The sequence below is a fragment of the Capra hircus genome, chromosome 20, assembly GCF_001704415.2.
Source record: "Capra hircus breed San Clemente chromosome 20, ASM170441v1, whole genome shotgun sequence".
NCBI lineage: Eukaryota > Metazoa > Chordata > Mammalia > Artiodactyla > Bovidae > Capra > Capra hircus.
In genome coordinates, this window is record NC_030827.1 from 9151582 (window position 1) to 9167450 (window position 15869).

At 47.0% G+C, this 15869-nt stretch overlaps 1 protein-coding gene across 1 annotated transcript in view; it reads left to right on the forward strand.

Moving 5' to 3' along the window:
- ZNF366 (zinc finger protein 366) overlaps positions 1 to 15869 on the forward strand; it is a 64324-nt gene that overhangs the window by 33318 nt on the left and 15137 nt on the right. Inside the window, exons 2-3 of the mRNA XM_018065747.1 lie at positions 8210 to 9561; positions 12989 to 13180. Coding sequence (XP_017921236.1) covers positions 8224 to 9561; positions 12989 to 13180 — 1530 coding nt within the window. The 5' untranslated portion in view covers positions 8210 to 8223. The remainder of the gene's footprint in view (positions 1 to 8209; positions 9562 to 12988; positions 13181 to 15869) is intronic.

Here is a 15869-nt window from a genome sequence, read left to right on the forward strand (position 1 = left end):
TTATGGTCCAACTCTCACATCCATACATGACTATTGGAAAAACCATAGCTTTGACTACACGGACCTTTGTTGGCAAAGTAAAGGCTCTGCTTTTTAATATGCTGTCTAGGTTAGTCATAGCCTTTCTTCCAAACCTGAACTTTTAAGATTGAAGGTAGTTTATCTGTAGTTGAATGTAGTTTATTTGTGACTTTCTTAATGTGGTCTTTGTGGTTGCTTATACTTATTTCCTTGATGATATAAGCCTGGGTCATAAAGCTGCATACCCAAAGTATAAACCAGAGTAAACTCTGCCGACAGGTAAGCAAAGGAAGGTTCAGAGGTTCAGTGACTTGTCCAAGGTCAGAGGTAGAAATGTGGGCACCAGAATTCTAATTATTCTGCTGCCCAGGCATCAAAAGATGTTGGGCAGAAAAAGAGTCCAGAGAAACGTATAAAGAGAATTGTTCAGCTTCCAAAAGGAAGGGGATTTCAATACTAATTTTGTCTGAATATTTGCTGTTTGAAAGACAACACGCAGTTTTATATTTTGAATGCAAGTATTTGAATAACTAAGTTACTCACAGTATACAATTTTATGTAATTAAAAGCCTCCTCTCTGTGCAGGGAGTTGTACAACTGAGCAGCCTCTTCCTACAGACTCTGAAGGAACTGCTCTCTCAGACTAGCAGCTAGACTTTCAAGCCTTCTTCCTCCAGCCATACAGTCTTTCTCTGGCAAGGCAACTAATACTGCAAGATTCCTGTATTTCTTTCCAAAAATAGGCTACGTGTACCAGTACATGAGGAGATGAGTCTAGATATTTTATAAGTATATATATTTTCCAAGAATGGTTTTAGTGAATACAAGAATCAGCAATGAAGCAGGTCAATGAAAAATCTTGAATTAAAAAGCATAAGGGAAAAAGGAATGATTATTCATCAGAAGGCAGAAAAACAGCAGGAACCCAACCCACGTAAAAATAAAAAGAAAGGATGAGGTCACAGATCCATCTGCCCATTAGGATGGGTATGGATTCCACAAAGCTAATGAATATTTGCCTGGAGATTACGGGGCACTTGGTGGTGTTGAGTAAGCAAGAGAAATGGTGGCAGCCTGCCCTCTTGGAATATTGTTTGCTAGAATGGCAACACACTCCCTCAGAGGCCTCCCTCAGGCATGTGGTCACTGTCCCCTTGGGCATTTCCAGAGCCCTCCCACATTCATTCATTTCCGTGTTACAGGACATTCCATCTTCCAGGTCAGTGGAACAGGGCACATACTGGCCAAAGATTCTGAGCCAGGATGAAGCAGAGGGGACCATGTTTTCTGGAAAGCACAATCCTAATCATTGCCACACCTTCCCTAAAGCCCCTTCCTCACTGGAGATGTTCTTGGCAGTTCACTGATGTGAAGTTGGCTCAGGATGAATTGGAACAGGCCAAGTAAAGCAGTTATTTCTTCTTTCATGTAATGGCAAAATTGTGGTTGGGATCATAGAGCAAGGGCAAGCTAGAACATGGCATCTGCCAAGTAAATTCCCAAGCAATTACTGAATCCCAACAATATATGAGGCAACAGGCATGTTTCTGACTTTCTACCAGATTCTGTTAGAAATACAAGCTACCCACCCACACAGAAAGGTGACTAGCAGCACAGGACCCAGTCAATGAGTGGGACAAACATGACAGACCTCAGAAAAGTGAGGAACGTTCCTCCAACTCTGGTGGAAAGGCAAGTTTCACCTCTCAGTCTCCATAAAGCCTCCAGTAGGTTAGGTTCTTTCCACCTCCAGCCCTGTAGAAACTTGGGACCCTCTGGTTAATATCTTCAATGAAAGGTATCAGAGAAAGAAGAAAGCAGGCTACACAGGTAGACTTCACAGAGTATCAGCTCCTGGTGGGACTGCCACGACTCAGGGTTTGGTTAGCAGGCTTGCAGATTCACCAGCTCCATTTTGTAAGAGATTCCATTAATCAGTCTTGGGGGAAATGATTCATTTACAAGAGTGATCTATGAACCTAGATGTCAATATCAACCTATTAATTGACAAGGGGTAGGAGCATATTTTCTAGTCACCAGAATGATCTTACCCACTAATGACAGAGTAACTTAACATTCCAAAGAATGTTGGAGCAATTAGAGAAGACTGTTTGTTGAACATGCAAACAAGGCCAAAGATTAGAAGACCTGGAAGGATATAGTTTAACGCATAAGCCCTGCCTCACAAAGTTCTTGCTGAATAGAATACATACAAAAACAAAAAAACCTGCCATCGGCCATATAGAACATCTTCCCTTTGGCTAGAGCAGAAATTTAGATCATCAAATTCTTAAAAGCAAATACCCCTCTTTATAAACCATATGCATGTTATTGGATGCTTTCCAAAGATATGAACTGATTAGAGTATAGAGTCTGGTCATCTTAACTACTGCTGGGTATTTCTCAAATATCCTCAATTATGTCTTTTATAATATACACAGGGGCATTTGTACATTTCTTTTATATTTTTAAACTTATTTTGAATTTATGCACAGTAAAATTCATTTCTTTTGTTCCATGAGTTTTGACAAATATGACACAAAACAGATTTTTGCTCCCCTTTCCACAAAACTATTGCCTTGAGTGACACTTTTAAAATAGGTTCCTTCCACACATGGCTAACTTCATCTATTATGTGTTGATTCTTAATACTTTTGCTTGCCAGAGGGTCACATTTTCTGGTATTATCTACCGATTCTAAGGTCCAACAGACCAAATATGCTGTCATTTTCAGAGACAGACTAAATTCAGCTTTTAAACATGCATGTATTTATTGGCTTAGCTAGGAGTGGGTATATCAAGTTTACTTAATTTATGAACATGAAATAATAAAATTGAGATATACTCTAAGGATACTCCAAAGAAATTAGGAGAAAAATTCTAACATTCCAGCTGGAGCTCCATCCCTGAATGATATATTAGCTCTGAGAGCTGGGAGAGAGAACTGCTAAGTCATAATCTCCAATTCATTTCCTTCCTTTAAATGGGTCACGAGGACAGTGATAACCCTACATGCTAGCAGCTGTTTCAGTGTTCAAGTAACTAGTGCTTTTCAGAAACGAGATCTAGGCATTAAGCATTTTCCTAAATGAAACCCACATTCATTTAACCTACGCAAGTTAGTAGCTGAATTTCTTGTTGTTTTAAGAAGGACTCTTTAAAAGCATATCTATATCTATATGCAAATAGTATGTATGCATGTGCTTTATGGACAATGTAAACAATGGAAAACTAAATTTGACTTTATGTTAGTTTTGGTGGTATTTAGGAACTTAAAAAAAAAACGTTATGTGACTTCAATTAACTATTGCACATGTGAATAGGTCTCATCACCAATTAATATTTTCTGACCAACCTAGGAAACTCAGCTCATGCTATGGGTGGATAGATTACTTTTTATAACAAAATGAAAGGAATTCAGGTTTACAAACTAAACAGGGGACACAGGAGCATCCAGAAGGGCCCTGGGGTCTGGCTACCAGGCATCTGGTTCCCTTTTCTGGAGTCTCCGTCTAACCCAGGGAGTGACAAGGCAGACCATTTATTTCTTGAGAACACAATGCTCTACCTGCCAGATGCATACAGAGATCCTTCTGTTCCTGCCAATATCGGGAACTCAAGACTGAATCATTACTTGCCAAACACCTGCAGATGAGGAACTCAGCAGTACAACCACATATATGGTAAGACAATTATGTTGAATCATCAGAATATTTAATTCTAAGATTCAAAGTCTTTTTCTGTTACCACCAATTCAGAAAGAACCAGGTGATCCAATAAAACCCCATTTTGGAGGAGCCTTATAATAATATCCCTCTGTATGAATAGAGAGAGGTTGGCAGTCAATCCACGTGTTTCCCCTCCGCCTTCCTGTTATCCTCCCACGACTGCCCACCCTTTGCTGCCCTCACTGCTGCTTCTTAGGCTTCAGCTTCTCCGCTTGCACCTCCTCCCTGCTGTCATCTTTGCTGAGGTCAGAGCTCCAGGGCTGACCACGTAAATACAACGCCACCCTCTCAAACTAAAAGGGAAGCCAGCATCTCCAAGAGTAAAATGTAATGTTTTCCAAGGAAACACTGGAAACCTTCAAGGAATAAAGAATATCAGAGAATATATTCTTTCACCAATTTCAGAATGAATAGAAATCATTGTTGTGGAATGAGGATAAACAGATCTGCCCCTGGGATGCTGACTCAGAGTGACTCTTCAAATAGCATTTACTGGACTGAACTTCCATTCCAATGAGAACCACAAAATACCAGTAATTTTATCTGGGGGATATTTATATTTTGGTGCAGTAGGTGAATTCCCAATTAAAGGGCATTATTAGAAGAAATTTTTTTCCCCCAAACTAAATGTAGTTTCTTCTTGGTTAAGCCTTGTATTTCTAATTGGTCTTTACAGTTCAAAGAGGAGATTTTGTTTTTGTTTTCAAAATCCATTCATTCTCCATTTCCTCATTAACTAACTCTCATGGGTAACATCTGTTAGAGAAGACATCCTGAACCCCATTTTCCTCTAGAATAGATCAACCCAATATTCTCCTCCTCAAACCATGTGCTTCGTGACTTACAGCCTATTGGGTTTGGTGGCTGAGTATACTTGGAAGAAAGCCAGGGACCTTAGAACATTCTCTGACTACAGCAATGAAAATGCATGATTATTCTAAGGCCGCTCCCTCTCTACCCTCACATTAGTACGAAGGATAGACTGCCACTAACTTCCCAGACATTTCCTTGGGGTGGAAGAGTGAGAGTAATCACCCACTCCTGGTTCATGCTTCATAGTTTCAATCCAGGGGTCTTTCTAACTGCCGCCTTTCGGACTTTTCAGGCACCTCTTTCCTGACTTAGTTGCAGAATCTTGTCCTCTAGCATTAGTACAGCCAGGATTTAGGGCTTACCCTGAATCTGAGAGTCAATTCAGGGAGCGATATCCTTGGGAACTGAGCCAAACAAAAGCACACGCAAGGTGTATATATTGGGTTCTTCCCACAGTGACTGCCTGAGAATTTATGTGTCCTCATGATCTGATTAGGGACATCCTCCAAAAGTCACCTGCAGTCTATATAAATGTAAGATATAATAAAATTCAACATAAAAGTTTCCATATGGAGACTTTAAGAATAAAAGTAAGGACCATTCATTTCTTCTCTCATCCCACAGTGGTTTATTGAGCACCTGCTTTGTGCCAGGCATGATGTTGGGGACTGGAAACCAGCAGTGCATCCAACAGACCCAGTCTCTGCCCTCAGAGTCCAGCAGGAGCTGCAAGAGCTGGTTTGCCAGTGTTGCCCAGCACTGCCCCAGTGTCTGAGACTTTGCGTTTGCCACACAGGTCCTCTGTCTCTGGGAAAGTGACCTCTTATATTAGGCAGGGACAATTCCTCAGCTTCCCATAGACTGGCTAAAATAGCTCATGAGACCACCCTGTCCTCTTTGTCCCAACCCAATCCCAAAACCCTTTTGTAACCAAAGTCATCTGTTATGAATATAAGACTTGAAGATATGTCCATAATAGTGAAGAGCCATAGAGAAGGGATGAGAGAGTATCCTTACACTAGAAGGTTGATCTCCATACTAAGTAAATAAACTCATCCTGGTCTTTCCCGTTGGCTTTTTTGAGTGTGGTTCACAGTGCCTGCTGGGACAAGACCAATTCGAGGCAAACAGGTATAGCCTTGGTTTGAGGAGGCCCAAAATGCCAGTCACTGTTGACCAAGAAAACAGAGCTTGGAAACTCAGCTTGGAAAACAGAGATGAGGTCAGTTGGCTTTAATCCCTGATTACCACCTCAGGCCTCCTTTCCTGTCTATCCTTTCTTACCATGCGAGAGTACACTATTAAACTGTCCAGTGTTAATAAGCTTTCACAAACACACCCTATTTTAAGTATCCAACAACCCCATGGGGATATGCCAACCCCTATTTCACGGATGAGAAAATCAAACCTCCAAATTAACTTCCTCATTTTCCCACAGCTACTAACAAAAAGCCAGCGTTCAAACCCAGATCCTCAGGCTTCAAACCAATGCTTTTTGCATTCTCCCATAGCTGTCTACTTTGACGATTTCAGTTCTTTATTTTTGCACATTATTTCAGCACGTCCTGGCAGAGAACTGGCTTCTAACCTGCTGTTTTGCTGGGAGCAGCCACAGAGTATCAGCCAGAGGAGGGCCTGCAGTTCCCCACCCCCTGTGCTGACCCACGCCTCTCTTGCCTCTTGCATGGGAATACCACATCTTTCAAGGATACCAGTGGAACTATTTCAGAGATAGAGGAGAATGTGTAGGCTGCAAACTTTTAGGTCTTTCCGAGTCTGTTAATATTTCTGCAGAGGCCATTCAGGGTTTTAAGTTGACTGATAAAAGGCCTCCTGAGGAGACATCTGTTCTCTGCTCTCCCCTTCAACACTCCCCATCTCTGATATGGACTTGGTTTTGGGGTGTAATTCTTTTACCACCTCCCCCCCCACCCCGCACCCAGGGCCCTCTTTGTCATCTTAGATTAAAAAGACAGGGGTAATAATAACTAGCAGCAGTTACAGCTGACTTCTGTCTCAAGAAGGTCAGGAGGAAGCAGATCTAGTTCTCCTTGACCTCTGTAGGGATTGGCAGTGCTCCTTAAGATCTTTATGCAGGAAGAGGCTTCTGCCTTACAAGTCTGGAGAAATGTCCATGGATGAATCTCAATGCTTTTTGAAACCTCTTGAGTTATAATTTTATTCTAGAGAGGGCAGACTACTATTTTAGAGGTGGTGTATATATACGCACAAGTCAGAAACTGGGGGAGGGGGATTTTTGCCATATTAAAATAGGGAGAAAATTAAAATGTGCATATGTAAAATCTCTGAATTTGCAGACATAATTCTGCGTTCATGTTAAAAATCACATCATCTCTGTTCAATAATGTTTCTTTGCTTTAGTAGGTCAGTGGTGACACAATTAAATTGCATTTGCCTCACCAAGGACTACAGAAAATCATTGGTCCTGGAACTCTCACACTGCACTGCTCAGCAAGTGGTCATTCCCAGGGGCCAGAGCCCTGTGTGAATCCAGAACCTTTCCCAGCCCTGTCTTCAGTGGCTTGAGGCCAGACCTGACTCCTAACCAGGCTGACTGGTTCTGTAAGAGCATCTGCTGAGCAAAGGGGGCCAATCCCATTCAGGCCCAGAAGATCTAGGTAGAAAGCGCCTTTGCTGGAAAAGTGAAGTCAGCCATCTGGTTCTTTCCACCTGTACCCAAGCAAGGAGGCTACAAGATTGGCAAGGAGACATGCGTGAGGAAGCACGGCCCCTGGCTGAGATTCTGGCCCCAGAGGCTCTCCCAGACATGCCAGGGAAATCACAGGTACCACAGGAGTCACCAACACCAAAGACCAAGCTCTATGATGACGCCTGTGTGAAGGAAGAGACACAAGTGCAGTCTGAGAGACTCACAATCTTGGGATTTTTTTCCCTGATATTGGTTCACGTGGAAGGGTAGAATGCACAGATTGCCAGAATGACTCTGTTAACACTGAAGTATATGCTTTTCTTAATCACATTGATCTTGTCTGCTCAATATACCCCAGCAACCTTGCTGGGGGTGGATATCCAGATAGTCTGAGATCTGTAAACAGTAAAGTCTCCTCTCCTGTGTGGCCTTCAGTATCCCCATCCCCCAGCAGCAAAGGCCCTTAGACAGGGAGAGGCAGTGGAGATCAATTCACTTAGAGAAATGATCCTAAAAGACATTTAAATCGCCATTTGGCAGATGCAATTGCATCTCAAGCTGAAAAAAGGTGTCCTAGTTCTGACTCCTGAACTGAGTAGAAGTGGGATTTCAGCACGTTATTTCTCTGGGCCTTGGTACTTTCATCTTAGATGGGGAAAATGCCCGATGAATTCTCAGGTTTCTTCTCAATCCAGCCCGTTCTCATACCCTGCCCCCACCCCAGCCCCAGCTATGGTTTTGTGACTGTGGATTTTCACTGAAGCCCTAGGGTCCCACTCCAAGAGGCCAGTGCTTTCTACATTAGTAACCAAGTTTGCAAGGGGGAAAAATGATATTTTAAACAGCCTTAGGATAAACGGGGATGGCTATTAAACAAACATTACTCTCTATAAATTGGTACTGACATCTAGCCAAAAATGTTAATGGAAAAAATGGGATTTTTTTTAAAAAACAATAAATTTCTTTCTCTTTAAAGGAAAATTGCTAAGGATGCAGAAGGAACTGAAGATGGTCAAAGACGAAGATGTGCATTTCAGTTTGGGTGTGAAGAGGGCCCCCTCCTTTCCCCACGGCCTGCAGCCCGTGGTTTCCCGAGGGAAGGCTCCCCCAGGACACCCCTTCCCGGAAGCTCTCCGGGGGCCGTTTTCCCAGTTCCGGTACGAGCCTCCTCCAGGAGAGCTAGACGGATTCCCAGGGGTCTTTGAAGGAGGAGGGTCTCGCAAACGCAAGAGCATGCCCACCAAGATGCCCTATAACCACCCCGCGGAAGACGGGGCTCTCGCCCTGCACCCCGAGGAGAACAAGAACCCGGGGGCCCCGGACCTCCCCCTGCTCTTCCCGCCGCCGCCGCCACCGCGGCCCAAGTACGACTCGCGGATGATCGACCTGTGTAACGTGGGCTTCCAGTTCTACCGCAGCCTGGAGCACTTGGGTGGCAAGGCCGTCAAGCAGGAGCCCGTGAAGCCCAGCGCCGTGTGGCCTGCGCCCACGGCCCCTCCGTTCCTGCCCGCGCCCTACCCCTACTACCCCAAGGTGGCGCCGGGCCTCGTGTTCCCCTTCTTCGTGCCCTCGGCCTCACCCTTCCCCTTCAGCCGGCACACCTTCCTGCCCAAGCGGCCGCCCGAGCCGCCGCTGCCCCGCAAAGCCGAGCCGCCCGAGAGCGAGGAGACCAAGCAGAAGGTGGAGCGGGTGGACGTGAACGTGCAGATCGACGACAGCTACTATGTGGACGTGGGCGGCGCGCAGAAGCGCTGGCAGTGCCCCACCTGCGAGAAGTCCTACACCTCCAAGTACAACCTGGTGACCCACATCCTGGGCCACAGCGGCATCAAGCCGCACGCGTGCAGCCGCTGCGGGAAGCTCTTCAAGCAGCTGAGCCACCTGCACACCCACATGCTGACGCACCAGGGCACCCGGCCTCACAAGTGCCAGGTGTGCCACAAGGCCTTCACGCAGACCAGCCACCTGAAGCGTCACATGATGCAGCACAGCGAGGTGAAGCCGCACAGCTGCCGCGTGTGCGGCCGCGGCTTCGCCTACCCCAGCGAGCTCAAGGCTCACGAGGCCAAGCACGCCAGCGGGCGGGAAAACATCTGCGTGGAGTGCGGCCTCGACTTCCCTACGCTGGCCCAGCTCAAGAGGCACCTCACCACGCACCGGGGCCCCATCCAGTACAACTGCTCCGAATGCGACAAGACCTTCCAGTACCCCAGCCAGCTGCAGAACCACATGATGAAGCACAAGGACATCCGGCCCTACATCTGCTCCGAGTGTGGCATGGAGTTCGTGCAGCCCCACCACCTCAAGCAGCACTCCCTCACCCACAAGGTACTGAGGGGCTCCCTGCCAGGGGCGGGGCTCCTGGCCAGGGGCGGGGCTGGCCCGTCTTTGGAGGAGAGGATCCAGGAGCCCTGCGTGGCTCCCCACCCCTAACACGTGTAGAGCCCTAATGTTCTTCCTCACCTTGAAATGGGAGAGAATGAGGAGCCCAGCCATCAAGCCTTTTCCCATCTAGACTTCTAGAGTCTCAGGTGGGCCGAAAAGGAAATAATGCGGTTTGGAGAGGAGGGTGAGGAAAGATGAAGGACACATCACAGCGGGTCCTTGTGCTGTTGCTTCTTAGCCTCCCAGATTTCCTAAGATTTCATTTCTGGAAACTTCATCCACGGCACTGGCATGAGTGTGTCGTTAGTCTCAACTACCCAAGACCAGCTTTGCACCTGGGATACACTAGTCAGAGCCTTCTAGAAAACTCTGGAAAGTTCTCTAGGTCTTTTTCTGCTGAATCTGTGGCTACCTTTTGGCTTAGTTTCTCCTTTCAACTGCTTCATTTACAGGAGGCTCTGAGGGGAGCAGAGTCTTGGCCTGGGTCCAGCAGGGTCCGTGCTTCCCCCACTGAGCTTCTGCCTCTTGGTTGCAGTGCTCTGTGGTTTGCATTATAGGAGGCATGAGCGCATTCTTCTCTTCTGGGTTTGGTTTTCTCTTCCCCTGTCTCAGATCTTCAAGGAGAAATATAGGCCCACATGTCTACCTTCAGCCTACTTTGCAACCAAAGCCCTAGAGTCACTCAGGATGAACTAAAACAAGTCCCCGGTGTGTCCCTGAAATCTTACCCGGCTAAGCTAACTTAGGTCAGCTTTAAGCGTCCAAGAGGGGACGTTTGCCCCACTGACCTCTACTCTGTCACCCTTGACTTCAAGTGGTTTTCTTGGCAGGAGAGACTTCTAGGGAGCCAGAGTCGCTAAAACATTCTTTCATTCTGAAAGGTCAGTGGAGGACTTTGCCCAGCCAAGATAATATTTCTGCTCTGGCTTTGCGGGTTTCATCTGATCAGTTAAGACCAAACAAGACAAAATGTGTAGCTGCCTTGGCTCTGCACAAACAGCTGCCCTGCACAACGCTCCTTAGAAACCCCCAGAGAGGAGGTGCCTACCTAGTGCAGGAGCCATCAACAAAGAGCCTGAACTGAGAGACAGTGGCCAGAGGGACTGTGTGCTGATTTCAGGGATTCCTAAATGTGTGAGAAAGGAGTCACATACATTGTAGAACATATAAAACTTCTGTAAGATTGTTCCTGTACTTGAATATATGATCTATATATATCATATATGATATGATAAAGCAGATCTATATATAGATGATATCATATAGATGATATCCCATTATCATTTCAATCGCAACCAAGTATAGGAATCTTGAGAATAGAGATACTGAAGTAAATTTTAAAACTCAGTAAGAAAATAGTTTTTGTTAATAATTTTAAAATCACTGAGTATGCAACACATTTTAAAAATTCATCTTCTTAGGAGGACATTAAAATTTAGATCTATTAGCATAAATCCTTTCTCATCTGCAGTCACCTAGACTAGACAGTATTCCAGTTAGGAAGAGCCCAGCACTCCATTTGAGTGCTTCATCTAGAAAGGCTGAGGGACCCAACCAAGATTATGCAGTCAGTAAATGGCTAGGCAGGGACCCTAACTCCAACCCTTTAGTGCCAGGGGCTCACCAGAATTGAGGAGTGGTACTTTCTTGTGCAGTTCAGTTCACTCGCTCAGTTGTGTCCGACTCTTTGTGACCCCATGAACTGCAGCACGCCAGGCCTCCCTGTCCATCACCAACTCCCAGATTTCACTCACACTCATGTCCATCGAGTCGGTGATGCCATCCAGCCATCTCATCCTTTGTCGCACCTTCTCCTCCTGCCCCCAATCCCTCCCAGCATCAGAGTCTTTTCCAGTGAGTCAGCTCTTCACATGAGGTGGCCAAAGTACTGGAGTTTCAGCTTTAACATCATTCCTTCCAAAGAACACCCAGGGCTGATCTCCTTTAGAATGGACTGGTTGGATCTCCTTGCAGTCCAAGGGACTCTCAAGAGTCTTCTCCAACACCACAGTTCAAAAGCATCAATTCTTCAGTGCTTAGCTTTCTTCACAGTCCAACTCTCACATCCATACATGACCACAGGAAAAACCATAGCCTTGACTAGATGGACCTTTGTTGGCAAAGTAATGTCTCTGCTTTTGAATATGCTATCTAGGTTGGTCATAACTTTTCTTCCAAGGAGTAAGCATCTTTTGATTTCATGGCTGCAGTCACCATCTGCAGTGATTTTGGAGCCCCCAAAATAAAGTCTGACACTGTTTCCACTGTTTCCACATCTATTTCCCATGAAGTGATGGGACCAGATGCCATGATCTTCGTTTTCTGAATGTACCATGTATTGAACGTACTTTCTTGTACCGTGTCCCAAATGAAAGAAATGGAAATATAGGCAGAGAGAACCTTAGAACAACGCCCCGCCCTAGTCCCTATGAATGAATAACAGGCCGTATGGGTTTTATAAGGTACAGTTGTTAGCTAAAGACTTGTCTAAACCTGTAATAACCCTAGTTTTATTACCATGGATCTCTACATTTTCCTTCCCAAAAGTCATTCTGGGTCAAAATTTCTTCAGCAGCTGTTTAAGGGAAGCTCTGGTTGGCCAGGATTAGGTAATGTTCTACTCACGCCGTGAGTGAGTCCCTAGACATGCTTTCAGTTGAGGGTGTTGACGCTTAAGTATTCAAACACTTCTCCACAAACAGCATGGAAACTAGAAAATCTTCTTTCCTGTTTTCTAATCGAGAAAGCTATCCTCTGCCAAATTTCTCTGTCGGACAGAAGCTGGCTTGGAGGCGCTTCATAGTCAAATCACACTGAGGCCACCATGGCCTGTGGGAACCCAGGGTACCGTCTTAAGAGGTGATTATCAAGCTGTGATTTTTTTTTGAAGTGTGGATCTGATTGTGTTTGAATTTTCAAGTCCATTAATGAGAATTCAAGAGAACGTTGGTTTTCATACGGGAAATGGTATAAGTTCAGGAGGTTTTGTTTTTCATGATCATGAAAGCTGGGTTAGAGACTCATTTTAGCTAACATTCCGCAGTGCTCTCACCCAAATCCTATTAATCCGCGAGAGCTGTTACTGCAGAATTAACCCCAAGCAGGCAGCAGGAACAACAGAAGCAATAGCTGTCTTTTCCTCTAACCATCTGGCTAGTTGATGGTTTTCAGAAGAAAATAAAAGATTATGTAATCAACACTTTATAAGAAAATAGTTATTTGACAAGGCTACAGCCATACTGTTTGGAACTCAACATCTGTCGCGAAGTTCTTGGTGGGTTTATGTGTCAGAGAGGAAAGCAAAGACTGCTGTCCCGACGGCAGTCTGTACCTGCTCACCATGGTTCTTTTGAATCTTGGCTGCTTCCAGGGCGTGAAGGAGCACAAATGTGGGATCTGCGGGCGGGAGTTCACGCTGCTGGCCAACATGAAGAGACACGTGCTGATCCACACCAACATCCGCGCCTACCAGTGTCACCTCTGCTACAAGAGCTTTGTGCAGAAACAGACCCTCAAGGCACACATGATTGTCCACTCGGACGTGAAGCCCTTCAAATGCAAGGTGAGCGGTGGGCCTGAGGGATGCGGAGACGAAGGGCTCAGCGCGTGTGCGTGGTCAGTGCTGTTCGGCTCTTTGTGACCCTGTGCCCTGTAGCCCATCAGGCTCCTCTGTCCGTGGAATTTTTCAGGCAAGAATACCGGAGCAGGTTGCTATTTCCTACTCCAGGGTATCTTCCTGACCCAGGGATCACACCTACATCTCCGGAGTCTCCTGCATTGGCAGGCGGATTCTTTACCCCTGAGCCACCTGGCAATCCCAGGAGAGCTCAGAGGGCTCTGCAGATGCGGGGGGAAGTCTCCTCAGAAGGGCCTCTGTGGCTCAGCGTACGTCTGCGGCCAGACCCAGGCCATCTGCTGTGTCTCCACCACAGCTGTGCTCAGCTGTGCCCCAGGAGTTACCCTGCTTGTCTCCCTGTGGAATCGGTCAGTGTGCAGGGCCTGGAGGCAGCCAGTCCCGGGAGAGCTGAGGGTGAAAGGTCCATTTGGAGACTGAGGTCTTTACAGGATGAAGGTGATGTGGAGGGCTCCTGTTCTAGAAGGCAGCAACCAGGTGCAGCCCTCTTCCCCTGACAAGCCAGAGACACCACAGAGAAGTCAGAGAAGCTTCCCGCCCTGTCTGCTTCCCTTCCCCCACGCTACCCCCGCTCCCAGCCTCCTGACACTTGGACTGAGCAGTGTAATTTGAGGGCAGGTCTCCTGGAGGGGACGAAAGAGATTTAAAGGTTAACCCCTCCCATGACTTCGGAAATGCTTGCTTGGACAGAGGGACAGCTGAAGTGCTTCTTGTTTATTCCTGAGTACCGTGGGGCATCTTTGTTACCGTCGCTGTGTTGCATTGGCTTGGTGGGGTTTTATTTCCTGCGCTGAGATAAAGTGTGGGCTGGAGGCTGTCAAGTCTAAGGCACTGGCGGGTGCTGCTCAGAGCGCTCGGGGTGTCCAGGCTTCCCCCCCTCCCCATGCTCTTCCCACTCCTCAGGAGGAGAAATCTCGCTTAGGGTCAGTTTAGCTCAAGGAAGCTACCGACAAGTGACCCCACAGCCATGAAGGGAGGGTTGAGAGGGGAGCAGAGGGAAATCACCAAGTTCAGATATCATTAGAGCCTTTCTGTTTGAAGCGGCTGTTCCTTCTGTCTGTGCTGCGCGTCTGACAGAGTCCCAGTGACATTCTCTGTTGATCCCTGTTTCTGGAGTAGGGTTCCCTGCTTCCAGGGGCTGTTGCTGCCTTCATCCCTCCGTAGTATGTCCTCCCACTTGAAGGAACCCCCTGTGAAGCTGACTTCTTTCCTGTGCTGGCCCCTCCTGGACGGGGTGAGAGGGGTCAGGAGCCAGAGTTTCCCTAGACCTGGTGGGCATTCTCCGGAGGTAGGGGAAGGAGGGGTCTCCCCCCAGCCCTTTTCCTGCCACCCACTTGTGTTTCCCCTGCTCTCCTTCAAGTTCTCAGTGGTTTGAAAGTCAGTTTATGTCCATCTGGAGTGATCTGAGCTGAAGGGGGAGGAAGCTGTATGCAGGACGATGTACATAATTTGCAGGGACTCGTGCAAAGTGAAGATGGGGGCCCCTAGTTCAGATGTTATTCACAATTTCAAGATGACGAAAGCAGAGCATTACACCAGACCCAGGACCCTTCTGAATTCAGGGCCCTGTGTGATCACACGGGGCACGCACATGAAGCCAGGCCCAGCTGCACGAGCCTATGGATGCCGCAGACCAGCTCTTCTGTCTCCCTGTAGACATGCCTTGGGTTTCCTTCCCACCTCACTGAGTCTCTTGAACCCTTCATTTTTTTTTAGATTAAAAATTTTTTTTCTCTGCTCATGCCATGTAGTATGTGGGGTCTTAGTTCCCTGAACAGGGATGGAACCCCTAGTCCCTGCATTAGAAGTATGGAGTCTTAACCACTGGACCACCAGGGAACTCACAAACCCTTCACTTTTCCCAGAGCTGTTCCCACCCTCCTGGGGCTTACTGTCTGCTACAGAAGAGGTGTGCCATGAGGGGCTCATTGCCCCTCTTCATTCCTTGTGTTGAGTTTACTCTTGAGCTTCAAGGACAGACTATTTGTATCTGCTGGTGGCGGAGCACACGAAGTTGTTGAAATACTGCATGGTTTGCAGTTCCCTAAAAATCCATGTTCATCCAGCCCAACCCCCTCCCGCTTTACCAGTTCAGGGCCAGCCGTAGCGGTTAAACCAGGTAGCAAACGTCTCTGACATGGAGGGATATGGTAAAGCAGAGCCAGTTCAGGAAAAGGGCTTGCAGGCTGTGTGTGATTTGGGGGCACAGAGGCAGTTCTGTTTCTGTGCCTCAAGGGTGCAGAGGATCTTGGGCCAAGAGTCCCTGAGAATTCAGAGGGTTCTCCCTGGTACCAGGGCACAGAAGGCTGGACTCGATGGGGCCAGTGATGCAGTGGGCCAGGCCTCCACTCACCCTGATAATAGAGCACCACACATGCTTCACTGGGTACCAGCTGGTCAACTGCAGAAACCCAATCGGACCTCTCCTTGACGGTGGATAAGGCTCCAGATATCTACATGATAAAATCCCATAAGAGAGGGGCTTGAAGTGTGAAGTGCCAGCTCCTATATGAGGCAGTAGAACTTTCCAGTGGGAGGTGGGCTTGGCCATCTGCAAAGGTCACTTCTTCCTGGTGAGCAGGTCCTCCAAGGAGATCACAGGAGGTTGGAGGCTGCC